The sequence below is a fragment of the Melopsittacus undulatus genome, chromosome 3 (assembly GCF_012275295.1).
Source record: "Melopsittacus undulatus isolate bMelUnd1 chromosome 3, bMelUnd1.mat.Z, whole genome shotgun sequence".
In the NCBI taxonomy this organism is placed as follows: domain Eukaryota; kingdom Metazoa; phylum Chordata; class Aves; order Psittaciformes; family Psittaculidae; genus Melopsittacus; species Melopsittacus undulatus.
The window spans coordinates 32,509,483-32,525,705 of record NC_047529.1 but is presented as its reverse complement, the minus strand read 5'-3'; the positions used below and the strand labels follow the sequence as shown (position 1 = coordinate 32,525,705).

At 37.6% G+C, this 16,223-nt stretch overlaps 1 protein-coding gene across 1 annotated transcript in view; it reads left to right on the top strand.

Annotated features, from left to right (window-relative positions):
- The first annotated feature begins 1,399 nt into the window (after positions 1-1,399).
- Positions 1,400-16,223, top strand: part of TPO (thyroid peroxidase) — a 41,449-nt gene continuing 26,625 nt past the window's right edge. The window contains 5 exon segments of the mRNA XM_031052734.2: positions 1,400-1,493; positions 1,676-1,726; positions 3,945-4,026; positions 5,945-6,114; positions 12,411-12,543. Of these exon segments, the coding sequence (XP_030908594.2) occupies positions 1,400-1,493; positions 1,676-1,726; positions 3,945-4,026; positions 5,945-6,114; positions 12,411-12,543 (530 nt within the window).

The following is a 16,223-nucleotide window of genomic DNA, read 5'->3' as shown; positions in this document are numbered from 1 at the left end:
ACAGAACAAGGAGGAATGGCTTTAAACTGAAAGAACAGGAATGTAGATTAGATATTAAGAATTTTTTTCCTGTGAGGGTTGCAAGACACTGGCACAGCTTGGACGAGGCTTTGAACAACCTGGTCTAGTGCAAGGTATTCCCACCCACGGCAGGGGGTTGAATGATCTTTAAGCTTCCTTTCAACCTGAACCATTCTATGATTCTATGAATTTACTTTACTCCATAACATGGCAATATTTCTTTTTTTTTCCTGTCTGGATACTTGTCCTTCACATTTCCATGAAAACAACTGTGATATCAGAACTGACTACACAGATAGCTCTTGGTATCTAGCACGACAATAATAATGAAGTCATGCATTAATGCTAGTTTCTGCTTTGTGGGTACACAGTGTGACCAAAAAGATTTTGAAATCATTTGCACTGTTAAAGCTTGAGTGAGTACCAGTGCATAAAGCTGATAGCATAAGCGGGCCCTTGGGAAGTCCTTCACATTCATATTTCAGAACAGTTACTGCCATCGATAAGGTACAGAACTGTGGAAGAAAATCTCCTCAACAGACAAAAGGTCAGACTATAAAACTTTTGCTTGTCATTTTCCAAAAGAAATTCATCATATTAACTCACAAAATCTAAAAAGAATGGTTGTTTTCATATTGAGATTCTATGGGCAATACTGCATCCCTGAATTTTTAGAGTTGAGTTACTATTATTTATGAATAATATTATTCTTTATTTATATAATTATTATTTAATGAGGATAGATTATAGAGCTAAAGATATTTTAATTCTTTCAATCTCCAATCCACATATTGCATGTGAAAAATGTTACCTATTGGGTAGTTTATATATTTGGATTGCTGTAATAACTACCAGAAAATCCATGTACTGAAATAGAGAATGTAGCTCACATTAGCCATGTGAGCATATTCACTGTGCTTGATACTACAGTTAGACAGGAGTGTAGAGGAGTTTGATCGATATTTTTAGTTTTGCCAGTTTCACTCGCTCATGTGCAATGAATAATTTACAGTCAAATCATGTTTGTGCACAGAGAATTTTAAAATGAATGGTAAAATGTTGCTGATTTTGTAATATATAGGCAAAGTGTTGTTAATATTGTCAGAACATATTGTGTTATAAAATAAAGTGATGCATTTCCTTGTGCTAGAAGTCTCTTAAAAGTGATAAAAAGTAATAAGGAAGGAAAAAAGAGAAACTGAATTGCAACTGTTTCTAAAAATTAGTATTTTGAACTTCAAAAACATAGCTGAACATGGGGCTAAAAAATAAATTTTAAAGTAAAATTTACTATATGCAGGAAATTATTTATAGTATGTCTTATAATTAGAAGATGAAAGTATGTAATTTGTCAACAATTATTTCTTCTTTCTTGTAGATGAAAGTGTTCATTATTTTGGGATTTTCAGCAGCCATAGCCTTCACAGCTGTTTTCTTTTCTTTCCTTCAGCTAGGCAAAGATATCCTCTTTGGTAAGTAACAGAAAAAATGCGTGTTATTTTTTTTTTTGTCAACTACTACTGTTAAGCTGAAAATACACTGGCACTGCAGACAGTTTAGCAATGGCAGCTTAGCTTAATCTCTTTTTATGTGCAAAATACACTATCTGGCTTCTGTGAGAATTATTCCATGGGTGTTTTCTTTTAAAATGCAGCTTCATAAATTCACAAAGGAAAGATTTGTATATATAATGTATCTCAATTATGTATTCTTTGACTGGGAGTGATTTTACTTTCTTAGCGACATTCATGTCAGGTGACATATTTACAAGCATGACTGCTGGATTTCTTTCCCAGACTGCCAGTCACTGTGTTCAGTCATCCTGGGCTAGACTCCTTTGCTATAGGATGTCTCACCTGGCACCCTGGTTCTGGCCCGCAAGAAGGCATGTTTCCTGTGGGTCCTTTGCTGGCACCCTGCAGATACCAGGAAGATTTTAGAGCATCTCAGATTGCAGTAATGCTTATGTTCAAGCAATGTACTCTTGACATTTTAAACATGAGAGCTATTTTATTTGTATCTGTTCTATCTAAATTAGTTAGCTCTAATAAAGATATATGAGTTACTAGATAGAATTTTAAGAGAATTCTTCAGAGACCAATTTTACATTAAAGTAAGTGAGAGATGATGAAGAATCTGGATTTCTACCTTTAAATTATCTTAAATTATATAGCTGGATATGATTCAAAAGAGGTGGTGATATGGTTCCTTAGGAAAGTTTTCACCTGAAGTTAGTGTACAACTCAAATAAATTTCTATTGTAAAATAAACAAGGAAAACAAACAAAACAAACAAAAAAAAAAAAACCAATCCCCAAGCCCTTTCTTCCAATGGGAAATCTTTTTTTGACCATCACTGTGAAATGGGGAATCATATTTTTCTGTAGTGGATTCTTTAGTTAGAGCTTCCATATTAATTGTTTGGAAAGACATGGTCTAAAATGAAGTTATATAGTATGTTAGTTAAAACAAAATGAATACATATGAACTAAATAGAATGGACTAAATAAACAGAAGGGATGGACTGCATAGGTGGTTTTTTTATAGTAAGTGCCTTATGGTATAATGGAAACAATACAAGATAATGTTTATTTTTATTACTGTAAGAACCACATTTTTGAGACTTTGCATTGGTACCAACATCATACTTCGCAGTAGAAAAGGAAAGAGGCAATGGAATTCAAGTACAGCAGGTAGATCTTCTCTATTAGATCAGAGCCTGAACCACTACCACATGATGAACCATACTGTGAGCATAATATATTTCTTGGTTTTAAACCTCCTAAAATTATTTAAAATAACCCAATATTAATTTCTAAAATAATTAGCTGTTGTATGGCCTACAAGGATCAGTCTTGGTTTTTAACATAGTCTCAAAAAAACGTTTTCAGATGTAACAGAAATCTGAAGTATAACATTCAACAAATCATCATTAACCCATATAGGTGACAAAGAGAAGAAAAAGAGAAATAACTGCTGCTATACTTAGATGCTGAAAAGATCTTTAGTGGAGTGGACTAGAATTTTGCCTACGAAAGATTACTCCTCATCACACATTATTGTCCCTCGAGCTGAGAGACCTATTCAAAAAATAAATCACAGAAATAGCACAAAATGAACTACAGTAAAATATGTCACCTAAAATTGCATTGTATATAAATGATGAGCAATTGCACATAAATGGTTGTTAGCAATCTGTTGTTATTTATGAGTCACTGTCTAAGAAAAAAATGGGTGATCCCACAAAGTACAGAAATAAACCCCTGGGCTTTAAATATGACTGATTCATTTAATATAAATCTAGATGTACACAAAAGAGGAATGATCTGTGTTCTATGATAGGACCATGCAAAACAGCACAGCTGAACTACTATTAGGTTCACATATATCTTTCTGTCAAACATATGTGGAGAAATGAGAATAATGCTTTCACGCATTTGTCAAGTCTCAGGTTTTAAAGTTTGTTAATTATACCTGAAGATTGACTTAAATTCTTCATGCGTCTCAGGCCAGCTCATATTACCTGTGAGGGAGGCTCAGGTTTGTGCTATTAATCCAAGGACAGTTTAATGAAAAATACATCTGAAACCTAACAATCATAACTGCATATACAAAACACATGTTTCAGCTAGATCTGTTATGTTTGGTACTACTTAACATGTGCACAGCTGGATTTATATTGGAAAAAGCAGAAGTCTAAATTTTTAAGACAAATAAATTAGGGCAGAATTGTTTTACTACCCATACCTAATCTTGCAGAAAGGTCGGAAGCCACAACATTAGTTTCGTGAACACTAAAATATGGAGATCATTTTAAAAGGGAAATATTACACATATCTTAATATTACAAACCTCTATATGTTTTAAATATCAATTACTGAATAACATATTCCTCTTTCTTTTATTTTTTCCCCTACTGAGAAGAAACTGAAGATAACTGCATTACTGAGGCTATCCAAAAAGGCTCTAGTCTAGTGGATTATGCTGCACATTATGCACTGAAAAGGTAAAGAAAAAAAAATAGTGAAGGATTTATTCAGCAAAAACCTTTCATACCAGAGAAGTCTGAGTTCAGTCTGATTCTTTGAGAAAACATACAGGTTATGTTTATGATCACCTGAATCAATATAATCTTGTGTGTTATCACCACATAAAATCATAGAATCATAGAATAGTTAGGGTTGGAAAGGGCCTTAAGATCGTTTAGTTCCAAGCCCTCCCTGCTATGTACAGGGACACCTCACACTAAACCACGTCACCCAAGGCTCTGTCCAGCCTGGACCTGAACACCACCAGGGATGGAGCAAATTGCTGCATTAATTGGACATAAATTGGACATAATTTATATATAATATAAAATAATAAATATGTCCATTAATAATAATAAATATGTCCATTAAAAATGGACGTAAAGTGCTCTCTTAAAATGTGAGAAAAATAAGAAAAATAAAAATAAACAGGAATGTTTTTCTGATCTAAGGAGCACACCACGTTCCATTAATGTGGCTCACGAAATTGCAATTTTATTAATATTATGTGGTTTTGAACATTAATAATCATTTTTTCTAGTGCAGAGTGAAATGGGAGCAATTCCTATGGCATGTGTCAAACCCCTATTGCCTTAAATGGGACTGTTGAAGTGAGTTTCACATTTCTCTTTCCATCTAAACCAGATGTAATGAAATGATAAAGGAAGGAAATAAAACATTTATCTTGAACTGTGGGTGGTGAACAACTTAAGGAAAGCTCCCTTGTGACTGAGTTATGCTATGAGAGTGATTTCTTTATAGGAATGAAAATGCTGCAAGATGATTACGCGGGAGTCTAAAAAACTGAGCCATTCAACCTCAGGGATATCTGCAACCTGTGGCCGTGTCTGGAAATGGAATAGACTAGAGTGTTTTTTTTTCTAGTCTGTAAGAGTCAGTTGAGGACTTGGGACTTCAGTTAAAAAGGAAGTTCTCTCTGATGCTCTTTTCTCAAGGATCCTCTGCCAATGAAAAGGCAGTGGTAAGACAACCCATGCTGAGTAAAAAATAAATCTTGTAGTGAATCACAGAGCAGTTGAGAGAGATCTGGAAACCATCTAGGCCAATACTATTCTCAGAACAGGGTCAGCTAGAGCAGATTGCTCAGCACACTGTCCATTTGGGCTTTGAGTATCTCCAAAGATGAAGACTTCACATCCTTTCTGGGCAGCTTGTTGCAGTATCTGACTACCCCCACAGTAAAAAGGATTTTTCATATATTTATTGTTTATGTTACAGAAGTTGTCTTATCAAACCTGAGCTCCTTAAACTTAGAGGTAAGGCCAGGCTGTAAACTAGCACATGTAGCCACATAACTGTCTAATGAAGCCCTGCTAAACCAATTGCCGAAACTAGTATATATACCATATAAAACTAGTCAGTGCGAGGCAGGGGCTTGGGCAGTCTCTGACAGGAGACATGTCTTTATCACGAACTGCAATTGCTCAACTCCTAAGGGCTGAAGCATTTGTGAATCTACCTGCAATGACTGAGGTTGTATTTGATATTAAACATTGCATGAAAGCAAAACCTACTCACTTCAATGTGTCTTTAGTAGGAGTCTTGTGTTATCCCGAATAAGGTCTTCCCAGATACTTTATGCTACCATCTCTGTCCATCCCAACAGTTTCCGTCTCATCCTAAGGCTTCTCACAAACTTAACCATGCGTATATGTGCCATGAAAGGGCACTTTCCCTTTCTTTCCAGAATTTTCCGTGCAGAACAAGGTCACAAAGTAGTCTTCTTCTATGCTTTCCCAGCATACTCTTCAATCGAAATATATCTTAAACTCGGAACATATCCAACATAGAAAAATATAGCTACGAACAAGTTCTAAAATGTTATATATTTTAAAAAAAAAACTTTGTTGATTTTTTTTTTAATCTCAATTATAGAAATATCCAGGGAAGGGGAATATCAGCCCCTGCTTTGCTGCTGGCTTTCTCAAAATCTCCTGAACAAGAGAGTCGAGATATTTCGCAAGCAGCTGAACGAATGGAAATGTCAATTCAAGTGCTGAAACAAAAAGTTTGCCAGAAGCACAAACGCTCACTGCATCCAACTGGTAAATATAGTACACTGACATTGGCAAAAAACCCTGTTGATTTTCTGAATGTTGTCTTTTAGATTAAAGTTTGGTTAGATTTACTTTTATTTTGCCATTGGTGGGAGTACATATCTTGTCTGCACCTGGGGCAAGGATGCCCTCTCTTTTGTTCTTAATAGCACCTCACACAATCAGTAGTTCACATTTTTCTTTGCTAGAGAGTGGGCTGTGTTCCTATAGTTGAGGAGAGCAGCACTATGCTATTGGATTCATGTGAACTCATAATTGTATTTTTGTATTGCCTATAAACCAGCTTTCATGTCTTCAGTGTTGCAAGCTTCTTGTTTTCAGTGAAATACCTATCTTCCCCAGCATTTTGGGTTCAGTGCATCTGGGGCCTAGGGTCTACAAATAAAATAATACGTTTTCTGTCCATCTATGAGATTTTCAAATAGACTTCCTCTGTACGTTGATGGCCTTTTTAATGTCCCACTTTCAGGAAAACACTTTCTTATTTCCAAATGTGATTTTATAACGCATTGCTATTACACATTTATTTCCACTTTGTTTCTATTTTAAATGTTGGGGTTTTCTGTTAGATGGAGAAAGCGAGAGGTAATCCAGAAAATTCAATGATGCATAATTGTCTAAGTAAGGTAAAGTTCTTGTTGCTGCTAACTACAGATTAATTTCAAGATGTGTCTGGAAGGCTCAAAAATTCAGAAACACTGAGCTGGTTTTCCACAATTTAATTCCGTCATTTAGAGCAGCATGAACTGTAGAATTATAATGTGTATTCTCTTAGTGTTATAGCATGACATTATTTTTCAAGATATGGAATCATTAGAGTGCTGTAGACAAATGTCCACAGTTAGTTTGTTATATTTTTATCTTCCAGAAACATCTAGTTTACTAAACTAATGGGACATCTGTAGAACTAAATGTATACCTATATGTGTATGTTCATATATTTATATATACACAGTGCTGCGGCCAGGTGGAGGGGAGAAAACACCGATACAATGTAGGTTCACAAAATGCTCCGTTTATTGATTACAAGGCTGCTCTTAATATACTGTCTTACACGCGATCACGCATTACTTGATTGGCTGCTTCACTTTGCCCACGAGGGGTACACGCTCCACTTTACCTCTCCTGATTGGTTTCACACCTTCGCTTCAGCTTAGCGTTACATCATGCTTCTGGCATCTTGTTATTGCGTTCCTGTTTTGCTGATCTTGACGCTTCTTCTTTTAGCCTGGGGTCAGAGGTTCACTTTCTCACAGCTTGCTGTAAGCCTGTTAAAGCGCCCATGCTCGACCCCCAACATCTCCCCCTCTTTTTTCAAATAAGGCGTTCGTCATCTGCTGCATGCGTTGCATAGTACATTGTAACAAACAAGGTCCAAAAAACAAAATTAACAACATAATCATTATTGGTCCGCTAAACATCATGATTAAACTCCTTAACCAACTACTTATTCCTAACGATTTTAACCAAGAGTCTATAGGATTTGTTTCTACAGTAAGTTCTTTCATATTTTCTTTAAGTTCAAACAATTTCTTGTGAATAGATTCAGAATGATCAGAAAGATTCATGCAACACATGCCCAGAAGCATTCTAATGCAAAGGGGATGTGAAGCAGATGCAGAAGTAAACTGTACAGTGTTAAGAGTCAAGGAGTTACACTCCCCCTTTTTTTTTTTTCCTTTTTTTTTTCTTTTTTTTTTCTGAGCAGACAAAAAGCCATTTATTGCAAAGCATTAACTCCTTATATACTATTGCTTACACACACCTACAGCAATTTGGCATATCATGATTGGATACTTGTCTTGAAGACCCTTAGTGACTAACATATAATTGGTTAAGCACAGGTGTGAGAACTTGACCTCGAACGCTTGCCAACAGTCCACAGTTCTCATAACTCAGTGAATTACAGCTTCTTCTTATCTTGCTTGCTTAGGCTTCCTCGGGCCTCTCACGTCCTTGCTGTATCCCTCAGAATTATTCAGAGCTCATGTACCAAATATTCATTTTCCTGTGAGAAAACTGTCTCCACATCTCCCCCTTTTTAGTTTTACAAGAAGTTTTTTACAATTTGGTTTGTCTGCTCTGTCACTGCTTGACTTGTGTAACATAACAACCCACTACTCTAGGCAGCATTATTTCAGTAAGATTGGCCTGATTTGAAGTCACTTGAACCTTTATAACATGTGGCATACCAGTGAATCCTATACACCATGTAACAGGATGGAATAATGGGAATTTAACAGATGTGCTCAGTATACTTGTCCATTACCGATGGTCACACATAATAGAACAGATATTACAAAGGTTTTACACAGATTTCTATCATTGCTGTTTCTTTATGTTGTTCTGCGGCTTTATACTTTTCGCTGGCAGTCAGTATGGTCCTGTTGATAGCTGTACACAGCTGGGCCTACCCTTTTTCTCCTATATGGCTCTCTGATAACAGCGGAGGCCATCCCTCACATCAAGGTCTGGCATGGCATGTGTCTCCACCGCTCTACACCTGCTGGGTTGCAGCCAGCAGCAGAGCTAAAGGTTCTTCTTGGTGGCAGACACAGAGGCCAACCTAGTCTTGCCCCTGACTGTGGTAGCAGGCATTTGGTCAATCTCTGTCCTTGCACCTTGTTGTCAATGCAGAGTTTCACCTGTTTTACCCAGTAACAAGTCACTACTACAGCAAAGCACACACAGATTTACATTAGCAGAGTAACTATCACAGAGTGCATCAGCATGTTGAAGATGCTGATGACAGCAAGGGACTAACCAAAGAAACTTCTTACCAGTGGAGTTCTCCCACCCTCTTAATTTGTTCAATTACCTGCTTTATAACACTACCATCATATTAGAATCTTTCTAGCTTTTACCTTAGCATTTTCTAGCAGCTGCTGCAAATCTGCATGCTCTAACATCTCTTTCACAAGTGACAATTCCATACAATACAAGGTATAGTTTCTTGTTAGCAACTGGCTAGTAAATACAGGTGGTTTTATACACAAAATCACAACCTCTAATAATAGCTACTTTACAGGCACACATATTCAAGCTGTTACTTTTCAGTTGCCCCCAAGTGATGTTTTTTTGGGTTTTTTTTGTTTTTTTTGGTTTTTTTTTGGATTACACATGCATATTGTCTAGAAAACAAGCTTGAAGCAATATACATCAAAACTACAGTCATTAATAACAGCTAGAATGTGTTATCATTACCCTTTTTTTTCTATTTATTTTTTCTATTTTTTTTATTTTTTTCTATTTTTTTCTTTTTTTTATTTTTTTCTATATTTTTTTCTATTTTTTTTCTATCTTTTTTTTGTTTTGTTTTGTTTTTTGGTTTGGGTTTTTTTTTTTTTCAAAGTCGCTCACCCTGCTTTGAACAGCTAAAACCACCGGCCTATTGGCAGCTGCACTTCTGCATTAACCTTTTGTTGCCCGAAAGGTTAAACTGCTACCTGTTAAAACTTTTACATGAACCTGACAACAAAAAATATACAGAACACTGTCTGCCCTCATCACACACACACACAGACACACACACACACATATGGGATCCCACAAGCACACTGCACACAACTACAGTATTTGAAACACAAAATCCAGACAATCATTGCTCCCACTGCACAGTCCCACATACAGGACGTGGCACAAGGACTCTGTAAAGACTATCAGGAAACCAGCTCCGAGAAGCATCATCACAGTGCAAGGTGGCAGGCTCAACCTTAGCGGGCGTCCCCACAGAGGCTCTGCCTCCCTCACATCGCATGAGGCTTTTTACTGACCAAAATGCACACTCGTTCCGACACAGGTGGCCAGCCTATGTTGGAAGAAGTTGCCAGCAATACCTCTAAAGGTTTCCAAGGGTCGAAAGAAACATGGACATACTTAAATTTACCAACTTCTAGTACATGAGTATCACAGAGAGACCGCACCAAAAGAGTTGTACACAGGGTCCCAACTCCACGGTCTGACACATTCCGCCCGATACCCCTGATAAGAGCATACAAGAGACCTTCCCATCTCAGGTGGGAAGCACACACACCACGGGAAACCGTGCAATACATCCACATCCCCCACCCATCTCACTTCTCCCTTTACAGCTACCCATTTATCGTGAGGATATGGGGGATATAAATCAGGCTTCTTTTCCGGATGAATAGGCTCCAGGTCAAAAGCACCATCCAGGTCAGCATCGGCATTATCAGGCATCTCAGGAGCAGCAACAGCAAACTGATGAACGTGCACAGGCTCCTTCTCGGGGTCAATAGGGCTCAGGTTGAAAGGATCGTCTTCATCCCCGACATCAATCTTCGCAGCCATAGCGGCAACCGGCGGAGATTCGGGGGGGCGGGGGGGGGCACTGGTTTCCATGATCTCATTTTTTGACTTTAACGTCTCTAAAATAGTTCTCCAAATGACTAACAAACTTTTCACAGCATCATTGCCTTTCGTGGCTGCATTCCACAGCTTAACTCTTGCCCCATTCCACAAGGATATCTCAAATCCGGTAGACTCATAAATCTCTGGGTAACGTGTCTTCAACCATTTCAACATTAACTTTAGGTCTGTCTCTTTAAGGGTTGCTCCCTTCACCTTAGGAAGGACTGAAAACATCCATAAATCAGGGGCTTCTTCCTTAGTAATTTTCTCCCAAGTCTTGAGATTAAAAGCTTCACCGACTCCCACAATTCTTCCCCTATCTTACGCCATTGATCTTTGGAGAATAACTGTCCCGTATTTTCTAACAACCCCCTTCGTTGGCACCAAAATAAAAAGTCCACAAGTTCCTGTCGGGGTATCAAGTACCCTGTTTTCTTCGCTACACTTCTGTCGTAGCCTTTTCTATCGCTGATACAGCGAAACCCATCCCGAACCAGACCGCAGTCTGCCTGACTCACCGGTCAGCCGTGGCCACGTAATTTGAGCTCTTTTCCTGCCTCTCTCAGACAGCCTGCCTCTCTCGGGCAGCCGGGATCTCCACCTTCTCTAGTCCGCGGTCTCTCTCTCTCCTGGTATCACGTCGGGGTCACCAGAATGCCGCGGCCAGGTGGAGGGGAGAAAACACCGATACAATGTAGGTTCACAAAATGCTCCGTTTATTGATTACAAGGCTGCTCTTAATATACTGTCTTACACGCGATCACACATTACTTGATTGGCTGCTTCACTTTGCCCACGAGGGGTACACGCTCCACTTTACCTCTCCTGATTGGTTTCACACCTTCGCTTCAGCTTAGCGTTACATCATGCTTCTGGCATCTTGTTATTGCGTTCCTGTTTTGCTGATCTTGACGCTTCTTCTTTTAGCCTGGGGTCAGAGGTTCACTTTCTCACAGCTTGCTGTAAGCCTGTTAAAGCGCCCATGCTCAACCCCCAACAACACAGATATTCACAAACAGAGATACATTTCCCTTCTGATGCAGTTTAAAAATAAAGCAGTTCATTTCAGAATTGTGTGGACAGAACAGGTAAGTGGTAGGACTGGGTGAGCAATGTGGAGCCAAGGGCAAGACTTAGGTGCTTACTCGACCATTTTCTTTCAGCATGTGAAGTTTACAGTCCTTTTGAATGGCAAAAAATCTCTGAGTTCATCAAGGTTGTTGCTCCTCTTTCATCTGTACTTCTACCTGCAACTGGCTACACATGCGTTCACATGCATGCGTGGGCAAGGGAGTGTGCCAGCTCTCCGAAGATTACACAACACTGTGACTTTGTCCCTCATCAGCAGAATGCTCACTGGGATCATATTAGAAAGATATTAATAACATACTCTCTACTGATATAGTGGTCTGATCTTACCTAGCTTCCACATTCTAGCTAATAATTCTGAGCCCCTTCCACTCCACATAATTATATAGTTAGTTGCAGAGTCTTTAAATTTCTGAATCTTTCCAGTTCCACATTCTTCCTCCTTGGTATGTATTTCTGTTCTTGAACAGCATTTTTTACACCTTTGCTGTAAGCACAGGGACCAGCCATGTGATCTGACTACAATGCAGGGAAAGAAGCAAGCAGAGGGCAGTTTAAAGGAGGAGAAAAATGAGCAGGTTAGCTATGGCTAGACTACTTTCTTCTTATTCTTTATGCATCAGATAATAAAAACAGCTCCCTCCTTTCACCTTCTGTTTCCTTTAAGTCCCCAAGACTGCTTCCTGCAACACTTCTCACAAAGTCTTCTTTCTAGGAAGAAGAAAGGGGATCCTGTAGTAGTATCTGACAATTATGCCTTTTCTCCTATAGCAGCTATATATATAGCAGTAGAGCAAATCACTTGTTTGGTTTTTTGTTTTCAGATCTTTTATCAGCTGATCTGCTTACTACAATTGCTAATATTTCTGGATGTCTGCCTTATATGTTGCCACCAAAATGTCCAAACAATTGTGTAGCTAATAAATACCGGCTCATCACTGGTGCCTGCAATAACAGGTATGTAATATGAGAATATTGCAACTTCTTTCTTATTCTTTAAAATCAAGAAGCTATGTTTACTTTTTCCTAGAAAAACTGGGCAGGGAGAATAACCTTGATCACCTACATCTGGCATCCATACATCTCGAAATGAGGTACTTCTGAAATCTCTCAGAGGAAAAACCTCTTCATCTAAACTTTCGTACACTAACATTTGCAGACAGGCTTTCACTATAAAAGCTTCTGATATTATGTAAAGAACTTTAAATTTAGGGAGGAATGATTCTGTACAGTCTTTTTCTATACAAATTAAACAGGCTGAATACGAACCCAGCATTCATTTTTTATTGCATTTGGTAAAATTATATTGAGCAGGTAAATATAATTACTTCACAAGGAACAAAAAGAAAACCTCATTTTCATATTTTCCCACAAACTTAATATTTAGCAAACATGCACATAAAAATTCTGGAGAATATATTTGGTTTTATATGTCTGTTTATATAAATGTATGCATATTGGCTATCTAAATTACTATTATTTACTACTATTATCTACTTGTTACCTACTATATGTGGCAATTGTTTCCTGCAAAACCCAATATAACAGATGTAACTGTATTTTTAGAATCCTCTTATGCAATGGGGGTCTAAAACTGAGAAGGAGAGCAAGGAATACAGGGGTAAACAATATTTATTCTCAGCAGCCTTTGGATACATGTAAGGTCACAAACTGAAAGGCAGACTGTAGTGTTTACAAGTGAAGGACTACAGAGCTATAAATGTAAAGTTGTTAGCATTGCACAGTTTAAGGCACTCTGCAGTGTAGGGAATTAACTACATAAGTAAAATTATGTAGTTTTATTATTCCACTATTCTGGCTTAATGAGACGAATCTGGTTTGCTACATCACAAGTCATTTGCAAGGAATATTCCTGATGATAGGCTTGGCTCTGTTGAAAGGACACAACCTGACGTGCATCGATGTTATAAATCTAACTATGTGGATATCCATAATTTCCCCCAGGCACTTGCAGAGTTGCTTGGAATCTGAACTAATAGCTAGTATAATATTTGCACTGATAACTCCATCAGGGCTTGAATACATTGGCCAAGATTCATGCAGCTGAACATAGGCACATGTCTGAAGCTCTTAATTTGCCAGCATGGCAACTGCAGTCTGTCTCTCCAGAGATGGAGAGAAATTCAATCTGCTGTGGATAAGGTAAAGCTTTTTTCTCTTCAATGACCCTGACAACACTAGGATGCAAATAGGGATTTCAGCTGTGTAGGACAAATATGATGCATTGAGTCTGGTTAGTTTGTAGTCACTGTGTTTTACTTTTTATACTTTCATTCTTGCACCAAGTTGGTGTTTAAACCCAGCACTCATAGGTGGTGGTATTTCAGATTCTTTAAACACCTGTTTAAGGGTGTTTAAAAGAAAAAAAAACAGAGAGTGTAAAACTTCATGAGCCCCTTGAAATACCTCAGGCTTTACTGAAATAAGTCAGCTTAAAAAGCCCATTACGCTATGATGTAAACAACATATTCTACAATGTAAACCAGCTTCAAATACTTCTAACATTAAACGAAGTACCAGTCTGTACTTTTCCTTGCTTTACAGCTGCCACTTTCAGACAGAAAACATATCAGGACTTACGCTATATTTGTAATTTTTGTCACCCAGTAGGAATGTGCAGCTGTGCTGTAGATCAGCAAATGCTGCATTTCATAGGTGAAGTTTAAAACCAAAATTCACAGTGGAGTTAATTGCTCATCTATAAAAAAAGTGTACTTGAATCTATTGACAAGTTAGCATGGAAATTCTTCACAGATGTTTTACCTGGTTAGTTCATACATTTGGGACAGATCAGATAGATTACAAATTGTTTGTTCCACAGCTCTGAGAGTAGTTTGGTTTAGTGTGAACTTCCTAGAACAAACGTGTCACAGAATAGCATAAACACAGCATTCACAGAGGATGTCAACATGACATCAGAGGTTTGCAGCAGTGTCGTTATTCACTTTAACTAGTAACAGATATCAGCACATTTTACTTTTCTTTCTGCCTGAAAACAAATGTGTATAATAAGGAAAACAAATTCACAGCATTATTTTAAGCTAAGTATAAAGGAGACAGGCATGGCCAAATAGCTAATTTTCATCATTTTTTCCCCAGATAACTACCATTGAGCTGTGTAGTTTTTTAGTGTGTAGTGCAATGAAAGGGGTTCAAAGGTGAAGGAGCTACAGGTGTTAAAGGAATGGAATCTCACACTGCAATTAACCTCACCTAATCTTAGCTTTTTGAGGGGTAGTTATATGTCTACTGCAAGGCTGCAGCTTTGTCTGTTCCTAAGAGTGAGAAATAGGATGGGATGATAGGATGGCTTCTAGGAGTTGTCTGTCTCTCTGCCTTGGTGGACAGCTGCTTAGATGACTAGATTACTTTTTGTATGCCTAATGTTTGTGCAGCTATGACACATTTTATCTGTGCCATTTTATCTGCAGCATTTCTATTTCATTGCTGTTTCATTAACCATTACATCAGATGAGGACCTGGTGTTTGCCTGAAGTTCTAGTACCATCAGAGTTAGGGGTACGAACATGGCTCATCTAGTAGAAGGAAAGAGCAGTTCTAGCTAAATCCATTGACCATAACATGGAATTAAGATGTTCCCTTTAGTATACCTGCTTCAATACAAGCTGTTCAGTTTAGTAGCTGCCTTATTTTTCAGAAATCTTCCATGTTTGCCAGAAGTTATGTCCATGGAAGCTCACAGAATGTAAAACATGACAATATCCATTAATAAATTGCCATATGGCATTCATTTTTCTACCTAAAACTAGGCAGGACATTAAAATAACATTTAGAATATGTAAGTCTGGATAGTGAATTGCATCTTAAACCTCCAGGTTCCTTCTAAGGGAGCCAAAACAAAACCCAAACTTTGCAATTCCAGTACTTCACAAGTGAATGAAAAGTCTCATTTCCCAAATACAGAATGTGTAGTAATTGAATATGGCTACCCTATAAAGCTATATGGTACCAAAACCTCATAATTTCAGCTGCCCTAGATAAAAACCTTTTTAACTCAAGCAAGATTCCAAGACATTAACATGTTTAATACAATAATAAAAAAAGCATGTGAGAAGGGTTTTACTAATGTAGCATTCCAATGATCTCCTAAAATATAAAAGCAATCAGGAGAAAAATCACTGGTTAAGCAGTTAAATTAACATTTCATTATTTTTAATTGACTGAAATAGCACTACACTATGTGCAGTACTTTATGCAATTTCAATAAAGGCAAATCAACTGTAACTAATTTGAATGCTTTATTAAAGCATACTTCAATCTTCAAGTGTGAATTATTGTGGATAATTAAGAGTATTACTGTACCATATAGCTTGGCAAATTGAGCCACTTCAGTGTGCCAGAGATCAGTGCAGTATTAATAAAATAATTGTTCCCTCTTTAGCATCCCAATAGACATAAATGTATGTTTTAACACTCTGTAATTCTTCAGACTGCCTGGGAATATTTCTGGTGCTTTGTGACTCACTTTACAGTTTTAGTCAATAATTTGAGTATATCTGACTTTATAGAGTATGAGAACACTATCAGGAAATCACTAGGGCAAGTATTTCAAAGACTTCAGAAGGTAACCAACTTATATTATAAACATAAGATAG